This window comes from Diabrotica undecimpunctata, chromosome 1 (genome assembly GCF_040954645.1).
Source record: "Diabrotica undecimpunctata isolate CICGRU chromosome 1, icDiaUnde3, whole genome shotgun sequence".
In the NCBI taxonomy this organism is placed as follows: domain Eukaryota; kingdom Metazoa; phylum Arthropoda; class Insecta; order Coleoptera; family Chrysomelidae; genus Diabrotica; species Diabrotica undecimpunctata.
The window spans coordinates 166,710,286-166,729,569 of NC_092803.1; the positions used below are offsets into that span (position 1 = coordinate 166,710,286).

At 34.8% G+C, this 19,284-nt stretch overlaps 1 protein-coding gene across 1 annotated transcript in view; it reads right to left on the bottom strand.

Moving 5' to 3' along the window:
- The window catches only part of LOC140432521 (fatty acid synthase-like), an 88,250-nt gene that overhangs the window by 37,561 nt on the left and 31,405 nt on the right, over window positions 1-19,284 (bottom strand). The window contains exons 6-11 of the mRNA XM_072520464.1: window positions 16,510-16,745; window positions 15,518-15,795; window positions 14,269-14,615; window positions 13,826-14,074; window positions 7,118-7,338; window positions 6,700-6,878 (exon numbers count right to left, since the gene is read on the bottom strand). Coding sequence (XP_072376565.1) covers window positions 6,700-6,878; window positions 7,118-7,338; window positions 13,826-14,074; window positions 14,269-14,615; window positions 15,518-15,795; window positions 16,510-16,745 — 1,510 coding nt within the window. The remainder of the gene's footprint in view (window positions 1-6,699; window positions 6,879-7,117; window positions 7,339-13,825; window positions 14,075-14,268; window positions 14,616-15,517; window positions 15,796-16,509; window positions 16,746-19,284) is intronic.

Sequence of the window (19,284 nt, forward strand, 5' to 3'; positions counted from 1 at the left end):
ATTTTGCCAGTGATTACGTACGGCTTTAGGAACATAGCCTTTACACTTTGAGAAGTTTAAAACAGTTCAGTATAACTCAAAACAGTTTTAGAGACAGGAGTCGGAATACCAAATTCGTTACAGAACAAAAATGACTTATGTGGAATGTATAGCGAAGATCAAGTAGCATTGGGTCGAGTTTGCTACTCTAGATATCCCTGAAACTGAAACGAGATAACCAGGAAAAAACAAAAAAGAAGTGGAAAAACCACCGAAGGGGTGAACAGATGATATCAACCATATAGTGGGCAAGCCATTAATGATAATTGCTAAAAGTAGATATAAATGGAAAAGGAAAAGTAAAGTGTAATGGCATGTTTCGCAAAACAGAAAACCCAAAAAGGTATATCGATGGAAGGCAACCGTATATACATATTTCTAACTATTGGTCGTCTTCAGTACGGTGCTCACATTCAGAGAATGTACGCATGCTCCTTTCCATGTTAGAAAAGGAGCATGTTAACTTGGGAAAGGATCACTATGTATGTATATATATATATATATATATATATATATATATATATATATATATATAATTACTATAAAAAGGTATGCCAAAGGTATGCCAATGTGTTTAAAGTGTAAAGTATATCACAAGTGTATTTTGCCAGTGATTACGTACGGCTTTAGGAACATAGCCTTTACATTTTGAAAACTTTAAAACAGTTTAGTATAACTCAAAGAGCGATAGAGAGAGCCTTAATCGGGTTCAGTTTGAGAAACAGGAGTCGGAATACCAAATTCGTTACAGAACAAAAATGGCTGATGTGGAATATATAGCGAGGATCAAGTGGCAATGGGTCGAGTATGCTGCTTGAGATAACCCTGAAACTGAAACGAGATAACCAATAGAAAACAAGAGAGGAATGGACAGACCATCGAAGAGGTGGACAGATGATATCAAATATATACCATTAATGAGAATTGCTGAGAGTAGATATAAATGGAAACAAGAATATGGACCGAAGAAGAGGAAGAAATAAAGCTTCTGATCCTACTAGTATCATTATCTTTATTCTGGCTTTACAACACTGCGTGGGTTCTAGCCTTCTCAAGAATTTCTCTCCAGTCGTCCCTATCCGTCACCGTCCTCCGTCAAGCACGTATTCCCATATTTCTCATGTCTTCATCGATGTTATCAAGGAACCTTGTTCTGGGTCTTTCTCTTCTTGTCTGACCAATGGGTCTATCAATATGTTTTACGATATCTGGTTCATGGTATATTCTATAAAGTTCTTTATTCTATAAAGTACTTTTCTTTCGAAATATGCTATGTTAAATATGAAAATGTTTTCATTACTTCTTGTTAGAGTCCAGGTCTCTGAACCATATGTTAGAACTGGGCATATTATTGTTTTGTACAATTATATTTTTGTATTTCTCGATATAATTGTGGAATTAAGCAGGAGATTGAGCCCAAAATAGCATCTGTTGATCATGCAAATTCTGCGGCTCATCTCTGCGGTAGAATTATTTTCAGTGTTAAGGAGCGCTCTCAGATATACAAATTCGTTCACTACTTCGATGATGCCGTTTTCTATAACAAGTGGTCGTAGGATTTATGGTTGCGTGCTTATTTTCATATACTTCATTTGTTGGTGTTTATTTTTAAACCCATTTTTGTAGTTGATTCTTTTAATGCTACATACGCTCTCGTATAGCGTTTTTTGTTCTCCCAACAATATTGATATCATCAACATAGGCAAGGATTTGCAGTTCGTACTCTACATTCAACTTTTTCAAGATTTAGTTTTGTTAAATTTACCAACTGATTTGGTATTTCTAGCTCTTTCATTTTCTTGCACATTTCTCCTCTATTCACAGAGTCGTAAGCTGCTTTTGTAGTCTATAAATATGTGGTGAGTATCAATGTCATATTCCAGTGTTTTTTCTAAAATCTGTTTCAAGGTTACAATCTGATGAATTGTCGATTTACCACCTCTGAAACCAGCCTGATATTTTCCTACTATCCGTTCTGCGTATGGTGCCATACGGTGACATAGTACTGTGGAAAATATTTTATATGCTGCATTTAAAAGCGTAATTCCTCTGTGGTTAGAGCATTCAAACATATCTTCTTTTTTGTATATGGTGCAAAGTATTCCAATATTCAAATAATTAGGAAAGGACTTCTGTGTCCATATTTCTTTTATAAGCTGCGGTAATGCTGTTATGGTATCGTGGCCACCTTCTTTCTATAGTGCAGCTGGGAGATTATCTATTTCAGATGATTTGTGTCTGGCTAGTTTTTTAACTGCATCTTTAACTTTTAGATTCGTTGGTGGTTCCTCTTCCGTCTCGTCTGTTCTTACTAGTATCTACGCTATGACTTTTTCCAGAGATATACATAGACATACAGAGTGAATATTCATCACCATTTCCGATATCATATGCAAAAACCTGCGACCAATACATATTATTTAGTTTGATCAACATTGAATCCGAGGTTGCAGATTTGAACTTTAATTTAGAAGAGACTATTAAGACTGTAAGGCTTTTAATATTTAGGATCAATGATAAATCGAGATGTACTTGTATGGAAGATATAAAAATGAAAATAACACGAAAAAAACAAGCCATGAAAGCACGCCATGGAGTAATATGGAAAACTCTAACCAAAGAAAACAAAAAAAGAATCTTTAAAAGCATAGTGATCAATGATATTACCCTATATGAAGCGGAAGTATGGCCAATGACAACATCAATACGAAATAAAATAAGAACAGTTAAACTTGACTTTATGAGAAGATGTCTTCAAATCGCCAGAGAAGATAGAAAAAGAACAGAGGAAATATGGAGCACAGGTGGCCGAAAAGAATATTTGACTGGGAGCCTCGAGGAAGATGAAAAACATACATAGGAAATGTTATTATAGATAGAGACCTCAGAGAATGCAGCTGGAAAAATAGAGTGCTGTGGAGGACGAAGACGGTGAACTTATATTGGGAAAAAGAAGAAGAGGGAAGCTTCGAAATCGGTGAGGCTGTTTTCTTTACGGGTGCTTATATAAAGATGCATAGATATTAGCCGGGATGTATATGTATGTTTCATCGACTTGATGAAAACTCATAAAACCAAAGCAATCTAGACCTAGAATAAAAAAACTTTGAGAAGCAAGAAACTCTTATCAGAATAAGAGCGAACTTTTACTGGTATCATTCCGCAAGAATAAACACCGTAAACAGTAGAAAGAAATACTTTGCAGATTTTTCTTCAAGCACACATTGTATTTTGTCTACCACACATGGTTTTATGAACTTTTCGGCGATTTTGTGCGATTCCCCTTCTTGGGCAATGCATTAAACAAACAAATACGACACCTTCGTGGCCTTTTTATTCACAATCCGAGTCGCATACGTCATAGTTTGTGGGTTCTTAATAGTTGTTATTTTTAAAGTCGATATGCACAGTTTCTAAATGTTGGTGTATCTTAAAAGGTACCACTTTAAACTATTAAGGAGGAATTTGTGGCACAACATACAGATAGGTGAGCCGTTAAGGTCGCGGCATGTTATCATGCAGGTATAGTTTCCGGCATGTAGCGTTTCGAGTCCAGCAATCGGACTGCACGTTCACATTTTCATACATAGTTTTAGTTTGGTTCGGTGAAGATCTGATCTGGCTTTTCTCGACAAAAATTATGTGTAATTGCTCTTCTACTTAACGATGAAGAAAGAAAAACTGTAATAAAAAGAAGGTTTGAAGTACATCCAATGCTAAGAGAAAAGAAAAAGGAAGGTGAAATTGAAGGTGACTTTATACAAAGAATTAATTGATGACGATGAAAAATATTATAGATATTTTAGAATGAATAGGATTCAGTTTGAATATATTTTAAATTTAATTACACCTTTAATTAAAAAACAAAATACTACATTTAACGAAGCCATACATATCAAACCAAAAAGTATTCTTAAAAAGAAGAGCTATCACTTCCGTACAAAAGTTCTAATTGTTTATCACTTCCGTGATTAATTGTCACAAAGCAATAAAAACACATGCATAAATGACAAAATAGCCTCGAAAATTATATTATTAAATACTCTATCAAAATCAAACAAATACCTAAATAAACAACGAGGGGAAAACGACGGACATCTAATTCACATTATCCGTACCAACCGGTTACGACTCGTTACGTAGCCGCCGGCATCAGTAAAATATTGTTTTCGAATATACTGAACGGAAACGTTAGGTGTCTGATACGGTACGTTTCGGACAGTGTGAGTTGTTCATATTTAAAACCATTTAAATTATATTTTTCGGAAACTAAACGCTACGTGCTGGAAACGCAACTTGCATGATAATATGTCAAGATCTTTAGAATTTACAAATCCGAGCTTAAATTAAGATTCATCATAATTTCGTTTTTTCTTCTTTAGTGTATCATTAGATGTTTTACTACCTGAACTTGAAACAATAGAACTATAATCAAACCGGGAATGGGTCCAACGGACGAAATAAGTAAAGATATATGAGGATAAGATATATTAGAAAAGATACAGAAATAAACAAAAAGATAGATGGGTAAAATTACCAAAGATAAGATAAGATAGAAAAAAGGCCCCACTTACCTTTTTGGGGTTCAAGGGGAAAATTAAGAAACCCTAAAAACTAAAAGAGATAAGGAAAGATATTTAGGTTCTGAGATCAAGTCCAAGGAAAGATATCAACAGCCAATTATTAAATAAATTTGGTCAACACACTACATAAACAAATAATAAATATATTAGGTGGACTCCATTCACCTACTTACCTACGAAACTTAATCAGCCTGATCTTTCTTCTGGTCGAAGGTATAATACTAATTTAATGTAATAAGCAAATATTCAGAGGTATTATTTTATCAGGAAACGTATTAGGAGTCGAGAAATAAAATTCATTAATAAAACAAAACAATATATTCGACAACACAATTATATAGGCGGCTGTATGTAAACAAGTAAAAGAATGCACCATCAACTAATGAATGGTTGTATATATGTAGAAATAAACTGTATTATGATTAAGAAATACCTTTACAGATGCAGTATAATAAAATCATGCACAAATTAAATTATCAGCGAAGAGAGCCTGATAATATTTAAAAAAATTCAACTAAAGCTGATAAAAATCTCTCTTCGCTGTTTATGGGCTTATCTCGAGATAACGGGTACAATAAATTAAAAAAATGAATAGCAACTAAAACAAAGTTAATTAAATTTAAATTCATAAGAATACAAAAAGGTTACAAGAATTCTGTATTATAAAAATTAAACCAACCCGCACTTGGTTTTAAATTAATTATCTGTCTCGCACTGTTGTTTAATGATTAACTGTTCTTACTGAGAATTAAATGTTCGTAATAATTATAAGTGAGGAGTTCTTAATAGCTGATTGAAAGTTCGTATGAAAATATCAAATGTTCTTTTAATTAAATTGTTAAATCGGTAGTTAACCTTAACTACAGGTGATGAAATGGTTAACGTAGATTCGTCCAAAATTGGGTAATATGATTACCGTATTATTCGCTCAGATAATTGAAGGTAATATGATTACAATAACTTACAATAAATCATGATAGCTAGTGCCCGCTGCACTACTTCACTGAACTTTATTATACTTTACTAGTATCAAGCACTGAACTTAATTAAAATAATGGTAATCTAATATGGTATTAGATTAAGAAACTCAAATATTTAAGTGTATACACCGTAAAATAAGCAAGCGTCTTTACTCAAAGACTGCCCTCTCAGAAGTTATATTCTTCCTCTCAAAATTTCACAATTATCGAATTACGTTCTCTCAGAAAAATACTATAAAGTGCTTTTTACTAAATTTATCAAAAAGAAACCACCTGGAACCGGAAAAGATTAATTCAAGCCCTACCATAAAGTATACTACTTCGGCGTCTTTTGATAAGTAGGACCTACCGTACTCTGAGAATTCCGTGGTTCGGGAAGTCGGTAGGTTCCAACAAAACTTTCTTATGGTAAACAAGACCACCCGCGTATATATTTGCAAATACGGTCATGGGCGTCTCAACAGCAGGAGTAAAGGAATTAAAAATTGTTTGCTATTTTAATTATAAAAACAATGTTACACATTCTTTGCGCCAAACAATTGTTCTTTTACAATTATCGAATTATCGTGAATATCCGCCAAATTTCGCAAATGCAGACAATTTTCTCCGAACTACGCGTCAACGAGAAGCGGCGCGACGAACCATGGTCATTAAATTGCTTATAGTTCTTAGAGAATAATGACATAACGTGTTTCGATGTAATAGGCTTAGCGCTTACTTACCAATATATTAAATTTGTAAATTTACTTATATGTACCCGGTAAACCTATATTCCCGGCATTCCGGTTTGTTAGTTTATTTTTTGCTTTATTTTAAGCTGATACTTTTTAGTTTATTTATAACTTTGACAGAGAAAATAAGATTATAAATTTTGTTATGGCTGCCGGCGAAGCCCGCAGCCATTGCGGAGCACGCTCTGCGGATCACACTTTGAGTAACGCTGATTTAGAATATAGCAAGGCAATATCAGATTTAATTCAGAGCCTAATTTCTGTTGGAAAAACTTCGGTGAACAAAAAACACTTGTACTACTAAAAGGTGTTTTGAGTCATAAAATTGACACTGAATTGTTTAACTTAATGATAAATGATACTTACTTGCCAATAGCTGATAAAAGAAACTGTTCCTGGTCAGGAACTCCTCGATCTGACAAGCAGATCAAAGTATTATCGGGACCAATTTCTCGTTTTATAATTGACTTCAGTAAACCGTGGGGAGATATTTCAATTATAATAGCATTTTTTTCTATGTGTTCATAAATTTCATCAAAACGTACCTGAAATTAAACATCATATAACAATTTTTTTAGTGAAATTATACCCATGTATATAATTTTATCCCAAAGGTATTGAAAAAAAGAAAAACTAGATACTTTCATTATTACATAGTTTCGAAATTATTTTTCCATTCCACCAATTAAATCTTCTTGAAGAAATTTAAGAAAATCTTCATATTACCGTGAAGAATCATACTAAAAAAGTTTCTAATATCGAAGATATTAAAATGTTAGTTTACCGTATTCATCAAATTGTTATTATGATACTCAGGACCATTCAAGTCAGCCCATTCTTCTGACCTTTGATCTGGAGAGACAGACGTAGATATCCATTTTTTCGATCTGGGTTGGGGATTGGTTAAAATTTTTCTGCCAAATTCCATCATCAATTTATCAGCATCCATTAGGTATTTCGAATGGAATGCTATATTTGCTGTATTAACTAATCTCGTAAATACCCCTAGAAAGTAAAATATAATGCTATTATTAAAAGTAAATACTCTTAGAATATGTATTAAACTTGGGTAACTATTAGAGTTTCGGTAATTCAAATTTTTCGGTAATTCAAATTTTTAAAAATTAATATATATGTATATATATACATATAAAGCTAAGATTAATATTATTACAAAAATTAATATTAAACTCCTTAAACAGGCTTCCAGGTTAAACCACGTCGATTATCACTGCGCCGAGCTTTTGACATTATCTCTGATGTCTTCTTTATGGCTTCCGAGGTCTCAGTCTCCCGAGTCCCCAGACGCTACTACACTAATCACTAATCAATCCATTATTGTTGGGAACAACGGAGGATTCATTTATACCGTCGATGGTGACGTGGCTTGGATTTAGGTTGGCGTGGCGGTTGGCATGGGGATTGGCGGAGGGATTGTCGCAAGTGTTGGCGCGAACATTTATGATGGCTTAATTTTGATTGGAGCGGATATTTTATTTATGAGAGGTCTCCATCTCGAAGGTATGCGGATGCCGTCATCTCTTTTATTGAGGCAATTTGGTATTTTTTCAATTTCTATGGCTTCTCGGATAATTATTGGTTGATAGAAGCGGGTGAGGGTTATGGTTCTGGAGTTTTCAAGATCAATCCAAAACTCAATTAAATTAGAATTCGAATTTTGCAAACCAATTAGCCAATTTTAGAAGATGCTCTCTAAACAGAACACAAAATATAAACTTTACTAAACGCTATTTCTTAGCTAAAGGGAGCATCCTCTCAATGGCAACCAGCATGCATATCAAGAAGGAAAATCAACAGAAACTGCACTAGACAAAGTAGTTCAAAAAATTAGTCACTCCATTAATAATGGAGAGATTGCATTAACCTCCCTTCTAGATATTGAAGGCGCATTTAATATTGCACTACCAAACTCTCGTTATGACGCAGCAGCATTAAACGGGATATCCTCTACCCTATGCAAATGGATCAAAACAATGCTGAAAAATATACTGATTCTAACAGACCTGCAAGGAGAGAAAATTTTGGCCAAAACAGCTAGGATATACCCACAGGAGGAAGTACTTTCTCCCCTCCTGTGGTCACTCCTAGTGGATGACTTAATCTCGCTCCTCGATGCACAAGAGGTAGAAGTGTAGGCCCATGCAGATGATCTAGTAATTATGGTAAGAGAAAAATATGGTAATGTTCTATCTAGCACACTTTAAAGAAGAAAAAATATCCTTACTCGGTAGTGCGACAGGAAAAAACTCTCTATCAATCCCAATAAAACAGTAGTCGTCAGTTTTATAAGGAAACGGAAGATAACATCTGTATACCTGCACTGTATGGAAAAACTGTCAAAGGGGTGAATGAGGTCAAATATCTAGGAGTAATACTAGATAAGCAGCTTACATGAAACGCCCATTTGGTAAGAATAACCAACAAGCAAAGCTTTTCCTTTGCAAATGTCGAAGGATATGCGGGGTACATGGGGTATGAAACCCAAACAGTTGTACTGGCTATATATGACTATAATTAGATCTATGATTAAGTATGGCGCACTAATATGGTGGTCTTAATGCCAACAAAAGACCACCAAGGAGAAGCTTAATAAATTTCAACGGCAAAACATACTTAATAATAAGAGGAGTGATGCCGACTACCAGATGCCAGGAAGTAGGGCAAAGGGATACCTGGATCAAATCTGGATCTAGATGCAATGTAATTTCGAAAAGTTGTTTACCGTCCTTTTTTTAGGAATGGAGGAATGTGAGTCGAATAAAACTAATCTCATAATGGCACATCAATGCTGGTATACAGACGGATCTAAAATAGATGAAGGGGTTGGAGCTGGGGTATATGGAGGGAAACTAAGGCATAGCCCTAAAAAAATAACAAAGTAAGTTCATTGTGGGTGCCTGGATATACTGGTATTGAAGGGAACGGAAAAGCAGACCTATTTACCAGGTGAGTGAGAAAGAAACGTTCATAGAGTTAGAACCTGTCGTTGACATAGCAAGAATCAAGCACAGCCAAAAAACCAATATCGCACTGAGTGGAACGACGGAAACGTAACCACTAGGTTCTACAACGAAGAAGAGATTTAAAGATCTACTGGATATGAATATAAATGATTTGTGAATTACGTCAAAATGTTTGTCATAGACAGATTATAATTCGAACCCCGATTATCCAGGTTCAAAAGCAGAAACAATACCGAGAAGCTACCACTAGACTTGTTACATAAAACATGTAAGTTATATTTAAGTTGCTACCTCAATTGTGTTTGGTAGTGGAAAGGTCAGATGGTCAACAAACCTCGCCTACTTTGCATTATATTTTTTTGTCGAGGAACGAGCGGTATATTGCGCTCATTCTGCTATGTATACCATTTTTCAAAGTAAAACACTTGCACGTCACGATTTATACAAAGTGACGTCACTTGTATTTAAAATTTCCAGAACATCAACCTTATAGTTCAAATTTTCCTAACACAGCTAATAATACGAAACCCATACGGAACTGTCCGATCTTTCATAGGCGTCAACATGGTGTAATAATCAGAAAAATGTAATCATCATTATATTGGATATTTTAGAATTATATTGATTAAATAACCAAAAACATTTGTTGTTATTAATGATATAAATTTTATGAAATAACTCTTTAAGTCTAATATTCCACAAAATAATAATTTTAATTAAATATATTAGACAATTGTACGCAACTGATATGGGAATACTTCAAATTTTATTGACAGTTCAGCGTGTGCCAAAAGTGTATAAAGTGTTTTTTAGAGTAAGAATTTTGTTTATGTTTTGATTTCTTACACAATTTGATCAAAATATAATATATATTAATGAGTTGTATTTATAAATACATATTAAATTTAGATTAATAGCTTTAAAAACTAATTATTGTTGTGTATTGTGATTGTGCTATGCAAAACCAAATAAATAGTATGTAGAAAGCTGATAATCTTTCATATAAGATATATTATTTTGAACAAGAAATAATGGCGGGACGTTTTTACTATTAAAGCCCTAAAAGAGGTAAGGTTAAAAGTGTAGATTATATAATTTAGTATTAAAATGTTTTTTTATGTATTTTAGTGTGTTGCAGTAGTCTTAAAACTAAGTGTATTTACTGTTAATATAATAGTTTGACAAAAGATTGACATTTTAAAATTCCTCACTTAGATTAGATTAAGAGAGGTGGCCTTTCGGCCTATTCCACTTCGACCTTTTCAGATCTATTGTGGTCCTCTAGTCCTAGATAACATTCTCTAGCCTGACCCTTTTTATAAAGTCTAGTAGCTTCGAGACTGTACCTTCCATGTAGCTATTTGCCGGTGGATTTTCTTCTCCTAATGCAAAGAACCGCACATTTGCCAGACTGTCACACTGACATAAAATGTGCTCTGCTGTTTCTTCTTCGAGGTGACAGAATCTGGACAGGTCATCATCTAATAATCCCATCAGCTTCAAGTGTCTATTCAGCTTACAGTGCCCTGTTAGAAGACCTACTATGACCTTGACTGTTTTCCTGTCTTTGCTTATTAGGTCTGCCGTAAATTTTGGCGAATGTTCTGTAATGAACTGTTTCGCCTGTCTTTGTCCTGGTGAATTCCTCCACCATTCCAGAGATTTGCGAGCTACCCACTTCCTTGTAGCCGTTCTTGTTACTGATTTAGCAACTCCGCAGAAGGGTCCCGGTCCAATGAATGGCAATGATGAGCCTTGTTTGGCCATTTCATCTGCTTTTTCATTGCCCTTATGACCCTCGTGCCCCGCTACCCAGGCTACCGTAACCTTGCTAGGGTCTCCTATTTTATTTAGGGCACACACGCAATCCCATACTAGCTTAGAATTGACCTCTACAGAATTGAGTGCCTTAAGCGCTGCCTGACTATCTGTGAAGATAGCAACTGAACAGAACGTTCTTTCCTGCCTTTCTATTTCTTCCACGCAGTGATGGATTGCAGTTATTTCCGCCTGGAAAACTGTCACATCCTTAGATAGACTTACCGGGAAATCTATCCCTTGATTTGTCCCTACTATGCCGGCTCCCACACCCTCCGATGTTTTTGAGCCATCCGTGTACCAGGTAGCAGCAGCTTGTATGGGTACACCTTTATTCCAGTCTTCCCTGCCTGGTATCTTAATTGTGAACTTATTGTTAAAGCTATATCTCGTAACTGTTGCATCGATAGGTTTCCCCATCACAATATCGGCTTTTAGCTCCTCGATTAGCTTTCTGTTGTCAGTACCATGCATCTGGCTTATATGTCGCTGACTATGGATTAATCTGTGCATCACGGATCTGGCTTCGCCCTGTATAAAGATATGAAGCCATGAAGATATGAAGCCACCGAGCCATAGGTTATCATGGGTCTAATAACCCTTGTATATAACCATAGAGTCATTTTGGGGTTAAGTCCCCAATTCTTACCGTACATTCTTCTACATCTGCCCAAGGACATAGTAGCTTTCTGTGTGGTTTTTAGAATGTGAGTATTCCATGTAAGCCTATGATCAAAATATACCCCAAGGTATTTTGTTTCTTTGGCAAATGAAATCTCTGTTCTTCCCGGCACCGGTAGTTTTAGGCCTTGTAGTGCTGTTTTTTTGGTGAAGTTGACAATTTGTGTTTTCTGAGCATTGACTATAAGTCTCTCTTGTTTACACCAGTCGTCAACTATATTTAGGGCTGCTTGCATTCTCTCAGAAACTACCTGAGCAAACCTGCCCCTGACAACGATTGCTATATCGTCAGCATATCCTAGACAATAAAAGCCTTCTGTGGACAGATTTCTGAGGAGATCATCTACCAAGGTTGCCCAAAGTAGAGGGGACAGAACTCCTCCTTGTGGACAGCCTCCACCTACTTTTGCTTTGATGGTTGCTTTACCCAGAGTGGACATTACGGTCCTATTCTCCAGGGATGCCCTTATCCATCTGCATATTACCGCAGGTGCGCCTCGTCTACTCATAGCCCCTATCAAAGAGCTGGTGGTAACATTATTAAATGCTCCTTCTATATCTAAAAAAGCGGCCACTGCTATCTCTTTGTCTTCCATTGACTTTGAGATAAGCCTATTTAGATCATCCAACGCGGATGATTTATATGATTGATATGAAAAATGCTATATTGAACCTAGTGATGAGAAGATCACGAACGATCATTTCACAAAAATCTGATCTTTCAGAAGACCTGTGATTGATACAATCACATTTTGTGACCCTATCGTTCGAATGACCCTATGAATCATGCCTATGAATGACGCTGTCGTAACTGTGTGATCGCAACACGTTGCTCGGTCAAATTAATGCATGAACCGCGAACCGCAAAGGATCGTTCAAACGCTGATTTCAGTTTCCCATAATGGCGAAACCCTTACGCTGCAAAACTGTAAAATTATATACATTCGAACTGTAGAGTCAATAGTCCCGTAGTCTGTTCTGTTTATAAATTTGTAGGAAATAAAATACATTTTAATTGTTTCATTATCATTCATTCATGAACATAACAATATGGAATTTGTAATTTTACTTAACTTTTTCAAGTATTTCTTTTTTTATATTTTAATGATTTCTGAAGATGATTTGAGAAATACAAATCTTAATGTCAGCCTTAAACTAAGTATATTTCATTCTTAAATTTATAGTAACAATATCGAATTCTACACGTAAACAGCAATATAATAAAGTCGTTCTAATGAACGAATCTCTATGAACGGGTCCTGCATTATCATTAATTCTCTTAGAAAGATTCATAAACATAACAATATTAAACTCTGCACACTTCACCTTTACACAACAAATTTAATTAGTCGTTCATATGAACGGATCATTTTAATGAATGACCTGGAAGACCCGGGTCACCGAATCGAACTCGGTCTTCCCATCACTAATTGAACCTAACGCTATTTGGAAAAAAAAAATATTTTATACAAATGGTTATTTTATTAAAAGATTTTGAGCATATATTTTTATTTTACATGCAAAAATAATTATTTGGTATTAATTGAAAATATTACTTTAATACAGTTTATACTTGTTTCTACTGTCTATAATACCTTACTACTATGGACAACTATTACTAGTTATAGAAGATATGTTCAAGAGTTATAGATCAAGTAAATCGACTATAGAGGTACTGAATCAAAAAGAAATTGGTGGGGAATATTCATTGATTGCAACTTTCTCTCTTTTGCCACCCGGTCACCGAAGCTTAACGTAAGAGGGTTTATTTTTTGTATAGATTTTCTTTATTACAATAAAAGTTAAAATTTCTGGTTTCATACATTATATACACATACACAACTTTTAATGATGATCTAGAATTCGTCAACAATTTTTCTGTATCTACAATTTGTTCTGACTGCACTAATACTCAGAGGATCATAAAGAGTATACAAAACTAAAGAATTAATTTCTTTAATATTTATTTCAATCAAAACATTTCTGAATGTAATACTATATATACATACCTCTTTTGCTCAATTCTTCCACAAATCTCTTAACTGATTCCTGCGGTCCGGTAATAGTGACATTATCTTTACTATTTTGACAAGCAATAAATATATCATCAGGAAGTATTACTCGTACTTTCTCTTTTGATAATCCAATTGCTGCCATCTGACCTAGTGGAAGCTTAGTTCTTTTACAAGCATACCCTCTAGAATACGCTATCAATACTGCTTGTTCTGGAGTTATATCTCCATTTGCATAGGCACAACCTAAAAATATGGTGTATAAAAGTCAAGATCAAATACGATACAACTTCTACACTTTCAAGAGAGCTTGCCGTACTGTATTGTTAAAAACTTAAACGTGCAATATTAAATGTGAGATTTACTAATTACGTTAATAATGTGTCATTTTTACAAAATTCAATTTTAACAAAATTCAATTTCTTTTATCTCGAACTTACCTATTTCTCCCAGCGAATGGCCAGCTATATGGTCAGGTACTATGCCCAATGATGTCAGTACATCAGTTAAAGATATGCTGATGGCCATTATAGTACTAAAGCAAATTTCAATGTTCTCATAAGTTTCGGCAGTAGGGTTCATAACCGCGTCAATTAAATCTATCTTATATTCTTTCATTGCATACGCACATCGGTTGAATGTCTTCCTAAAAGTCTCTATAGCCATCAAATCTTTACCCATACCCGGCCATTGGCTACCCATTCCACTGTAGATAAACCAAATTGGCCTCTTCGTAGATTTTACCTTGGATATTTCCCTTGTGGGATTATTTCCCAAAATAGTGTATCTGTAACAAGTAATATATCAATTGGTGATTTATAGTTACAATTTTTGTAAATAAAAATAAAAAATAATAAAAGTTTGCGAATCGACATAGCTCGCCCAACGAAGCTGTTTAATGGCTTGTAATATATTCTAGATGGTGTGTAGAGGTAAAGAGGTAGCGAAGCGCAAGATTGGATGCCGTAAATGATGAATGGCGCCACTTAGCTTCTCCCTTTTAAATCTCTATCTTTACTTCCAGACCGGTAGCCTGAGCAACCCCACTGAAGAAATGGGAAACCAACCCCCAGTGAAAGGTGGGGTCAATACTGATGAAGATGGAAGTTTTACTCCTCCAATGAATAGGGGGTTAAACGAAGGGCAAACAATCCTTTCTTATAAAACTCAATTGTTGCGAATATAATGGCTAATGAGACAACCGGATGGATTTCACAACGGTAAACTTAGCTAAGCAAAATGGACGTGACGATGAAATTAAAACGTGAAACTTAAAATGGGTCAACTCTCATAAAGGCAGGATCTATGACTGGTTTGACAGAAGAACTTGGAAAATATAGAGTTGAAATATCCTTCTAGAAAGTTTAAGAATGTTCTAGTTTTAAAAAAGTTCCAGACCGATCTTTACCCATTGACCAGATGTTCTAAAAAAAATTTCAGAATCATCCATAGCTCATTCATGGCCGATTTTTTGGGGCAATTTGCATTCTGAAAGAATGCAGAAAATTTTATAAACCTAAAAATTTTTAAATAAAAATTACTCTAAAACGCGAGCTAACGTGTAAAACCGGTTAGCACCATAATACTCCTAATTAGGTTTACTCACCAGGTTCACAGCTAAACGCAAAAAAATCTGTTCCAGCAAAAATCTGATTATGCATATACATATACGTATAAAACTTAACTTACCCTCTGTATGTGTGTCCATCAACATTATATTTATGAATTTCATCTAAGAGACCGAGAAATTCCATCTCATTTTCACTTTGTTCAATTTCATCTAGAAGAAAGTCCACAGCTTCTTCGGTCCGTCCAGAAATTTGTACTAAACGTTGTTGATATGTATTAGGTAACTGTTTACTCTTTTTTGGATTTGGTTTAAGTATAACATGTACATTGGAACCACCAATTCCAAACGAGTTGATCCCTATTGCACCATCTTTATATTCCATATTCTCTTTTACAATCTAAAATGTTTGTATTTAATAATATCGAAATAAAACTTGTTTTAATATTTTAAATAGTAAACTTTTATTTTGAAAAAAAAAAACCAAAAAGGTAGTGTTTATTTGTTGATAATGAACTTTGGACGCAAAGTGACTTCTCGATACTCATTCTGTTTCTTCAAGTTTTAGAAATAGGAAACCAGACATATTGGGAAGTCCCGAGGTAGCATCCCCATGACTAATCTAGCTGCACGTTGGTAATCTGTACTAAGAAAATTACAAATACTCTCTCTATCTCTAGTCGTTTCCTCAATACTGAGTGTCATGTCGTGATGTTCTACCATACGACACTTTCCACCGGCTTCTATACTGGGATGCTTCATGGACTCAGAGAATGTCTTGCTACTGGCTTTGTATCTTTCCATCGAGTGGATGTCCCATGCAAAAAAATATAGAGTTAGTTTGATGCCTAATTAGGCAATAAATATCTAATCCCTGGTATAAAGAAGAAGAAGAAGAATAAAAATAAGAAGGAAAAGAAGAAGAAGGAGAAGTAGAAGAAAATGAGAAGAAGAATAAGAAAAAGTAGAAGAAGCTGAACAAGAAGAAGAAGAAAAACAAAGAAGAAAAAGAAAAACAAAAAGAAGAAGAAGAAGAAGGGTATAAAATATGTATATTATTTAAATAAATAAATAGATATTATAAATCGAATCGCTCTTGGATGTTACAACTTACTTGTAATTTTCCATTACCAATACCAGGTAAATCCGTATCAACGGGATCCATATGTAAATTAGCAGCTATAATACCAGTTTCCATTGTCAACAGCACTTTTGCAACTCCAACTAAACCTGAGGAGGATTCAGTATGTCCTAGACGAGATTTTATTGAACCCACCAAGAGAGGTTTGTTTCGTTTTTCAAATGCACTTACTAAAGTCTGACATTCAGTAAGATCACCTACTGGAGTACCTGCAGAGATTATAATCGATTTAAGAATTTTTGTGTGGTTAGAAATATATTAGTTACTGGTGTAGCGCCACATATAGAGCTTGAAAAAATTGTATTTGTTTACAGTGAAGTAAAAACTTCTGCTGTATAATGGCTATATATTTATTAAAATGTTAAATTATCCAAAAAGGATTAAAAATTTTAGAACGATTTCGATCTTATCAGACCATCATCAGTGAAAACCTCTTAAAAAGTACTTGAAACTAGCCACATAGCAAGGTCTAATAACCCTTAAGGCGCGTCCACACTGGAGCAACATTTGGCAACTTGTAGCAATTTTATGTTGCAACAAGTTGCTAAATGTTTAATTTATTAAACTTTTGACATAAAACAAACTGTCCTCACTAGTGTAACAATGTTAATGAATGTTTGAACTTGTTGAATCACAAATTCAGTTGAGTACAACATTCTGTCCATACTGCTGTAGTTTTGTGACATGATGGAGGAAGACTTATTAACTGCTACCGCGTGCTTTCTAATTTTGTGTGGTGATTCACGAAAACGGAAGCGTAAATGTTGGGTCCGTCCAAGTTTGAAGAAAAGGGAAAAATATGGTGGAAAGGAAATATTATCGGATTTAAAGAAAGATGACGTTTTATTAGAACTTCGAACCGATGGGTGCTTCAAAAATTTTTTGGGCATGAGTAGTTCAGATATGGAATTTTTGCTGCAAAAAATTGCACCAGTGATAAGAAAAGCAGATACTAACTGTAGAAAGGCTATACCTCCACAAGAACGATTAGCTGTAACATTGCGCTTTCTGGCAACTGGAGATTCCTACAGCAGCTTGATGTATTTATTTAAGATTTCGAAACAAGCTATCTCAAAGATAGTACCAGTAGTATGTGCTGCGTTAGTAAATGCAATTAAAGACCAAGATAAGGTAAGTAAACTTTATTGTACTTTTTTATTGATAACTTTAGAAGTTTTACATGTTACTTAATTGAAATGCCTCTGCGAGAATGTTTGAGGAACCAAAAGCAGTAGAGGAGTCTGAAGAGTTTTGTATGTATGTCTCCGCTGGTGATATAGCTGGTGTGCTGCAATACGATGAATGTGATTGTGGTCTCGTGGAAGGTTGCATTGATAAAATTGGCTCATATGTGTTAGTTGATTGTGGCATTCCATAATCATATTTACCCATACTTGCATCGAACAAAATATTACCTATAAGATGTTCTACAATATTTTGTGCGCAGGTGGTATTCAAATCCCTAATTTTACACGCCATATGTTCTCCAAATACATCGAATTTGTCTCGCTGTCGTTTATTTTGTATGTCTTGAATTATTTTATATGCCTCTTCTTTTCGAGCGTTATCATCGATTTTTCTTGTAAGTGTTTGTGTGACACGTCTAGTTTTATTAGGATGTTTAAATTCATCAAGATTTGTGCTGTTCGGATTTTCCACGGTTTTTTTACGAGGCTCTTGAGAGGATTTGTTAGATGCCGAAGGCTTCTCACAAGCAGCGTTAGATGTTGATGGGTTTTGAGAACCATCGTTATACAAGTCTTTCATGCCTTCGTTGCCATTTTCTGCATCTTGAAATTCTTGGGTCTCATTTCCACCTTCATCACAATCTGTTACTTGTGAATCATCTAAATCCGTTTAGGAGGAAGAGTCATTAGGGTCATCCTAAAAAGAAAAATACATTGTATAAAATGTAAACACTACAAAGTAGGAAAACGCCTAATATTACAGTGATCTACATTTTTAGCATAAGTAATGATATCTTTGTATTTCAGATGCCTAAAACTGCTCAAGAATGGGAAACAATTACTAATGGTTTCAGTGTTCTTTGGAATTTTCCAAAATGTGTAGGCGTCATGGATGGATTAGAAAACCCTTACTTTTAAAACCAGAAACTGCAGAAGTTGTTGTTATGGCTTGCATTTACTTGCATAATTTTTTAAGGAATAGTTCAAGATCTAAAAATTCCTACAATCCCCCAGGTACATATGACGGTAAAGATAAAGATACAGGACGTGTTTTAGAAGGATCGTGGAGAAGAGAAACTCAGAGTAATACATTTACTTCATACAAGAAAGTTGCACGAAATACATCAACTGAAGCAAAAGATATTAGGCAAGAGTTTGCAGATTTTTTCTTTACACCTTTGGGGATTTTGCCGTGGCAGAATAATTATTGAATTATAATTCATGTATAAATTGAAATTGCCTATTTATTTGTTTGAATAATTAATAACAGAAAAGTTAATATCTAAAAACATTGTGTGTTTACTTACCACGTTCTCAGCTTCACTTTCCTTGCATGGGCGGACTTTGTTTTTGTCTCGAAGAAATACTAATGCATCGTAGGCAAACCACTTGGAATGAAACTGAGCGCCTGCTCCAGATTTTTTCATGCTGCGATATTTTTTTTGCTCTCTATAAAACTGAGCCACCAAATTACGGATTTTTCTTTTTGCCTCTTCCTGAGATGAGCACCCTACAGCTGAACAAACTGCATTCCATGCATCATTTTTTGATTCTCTGCATT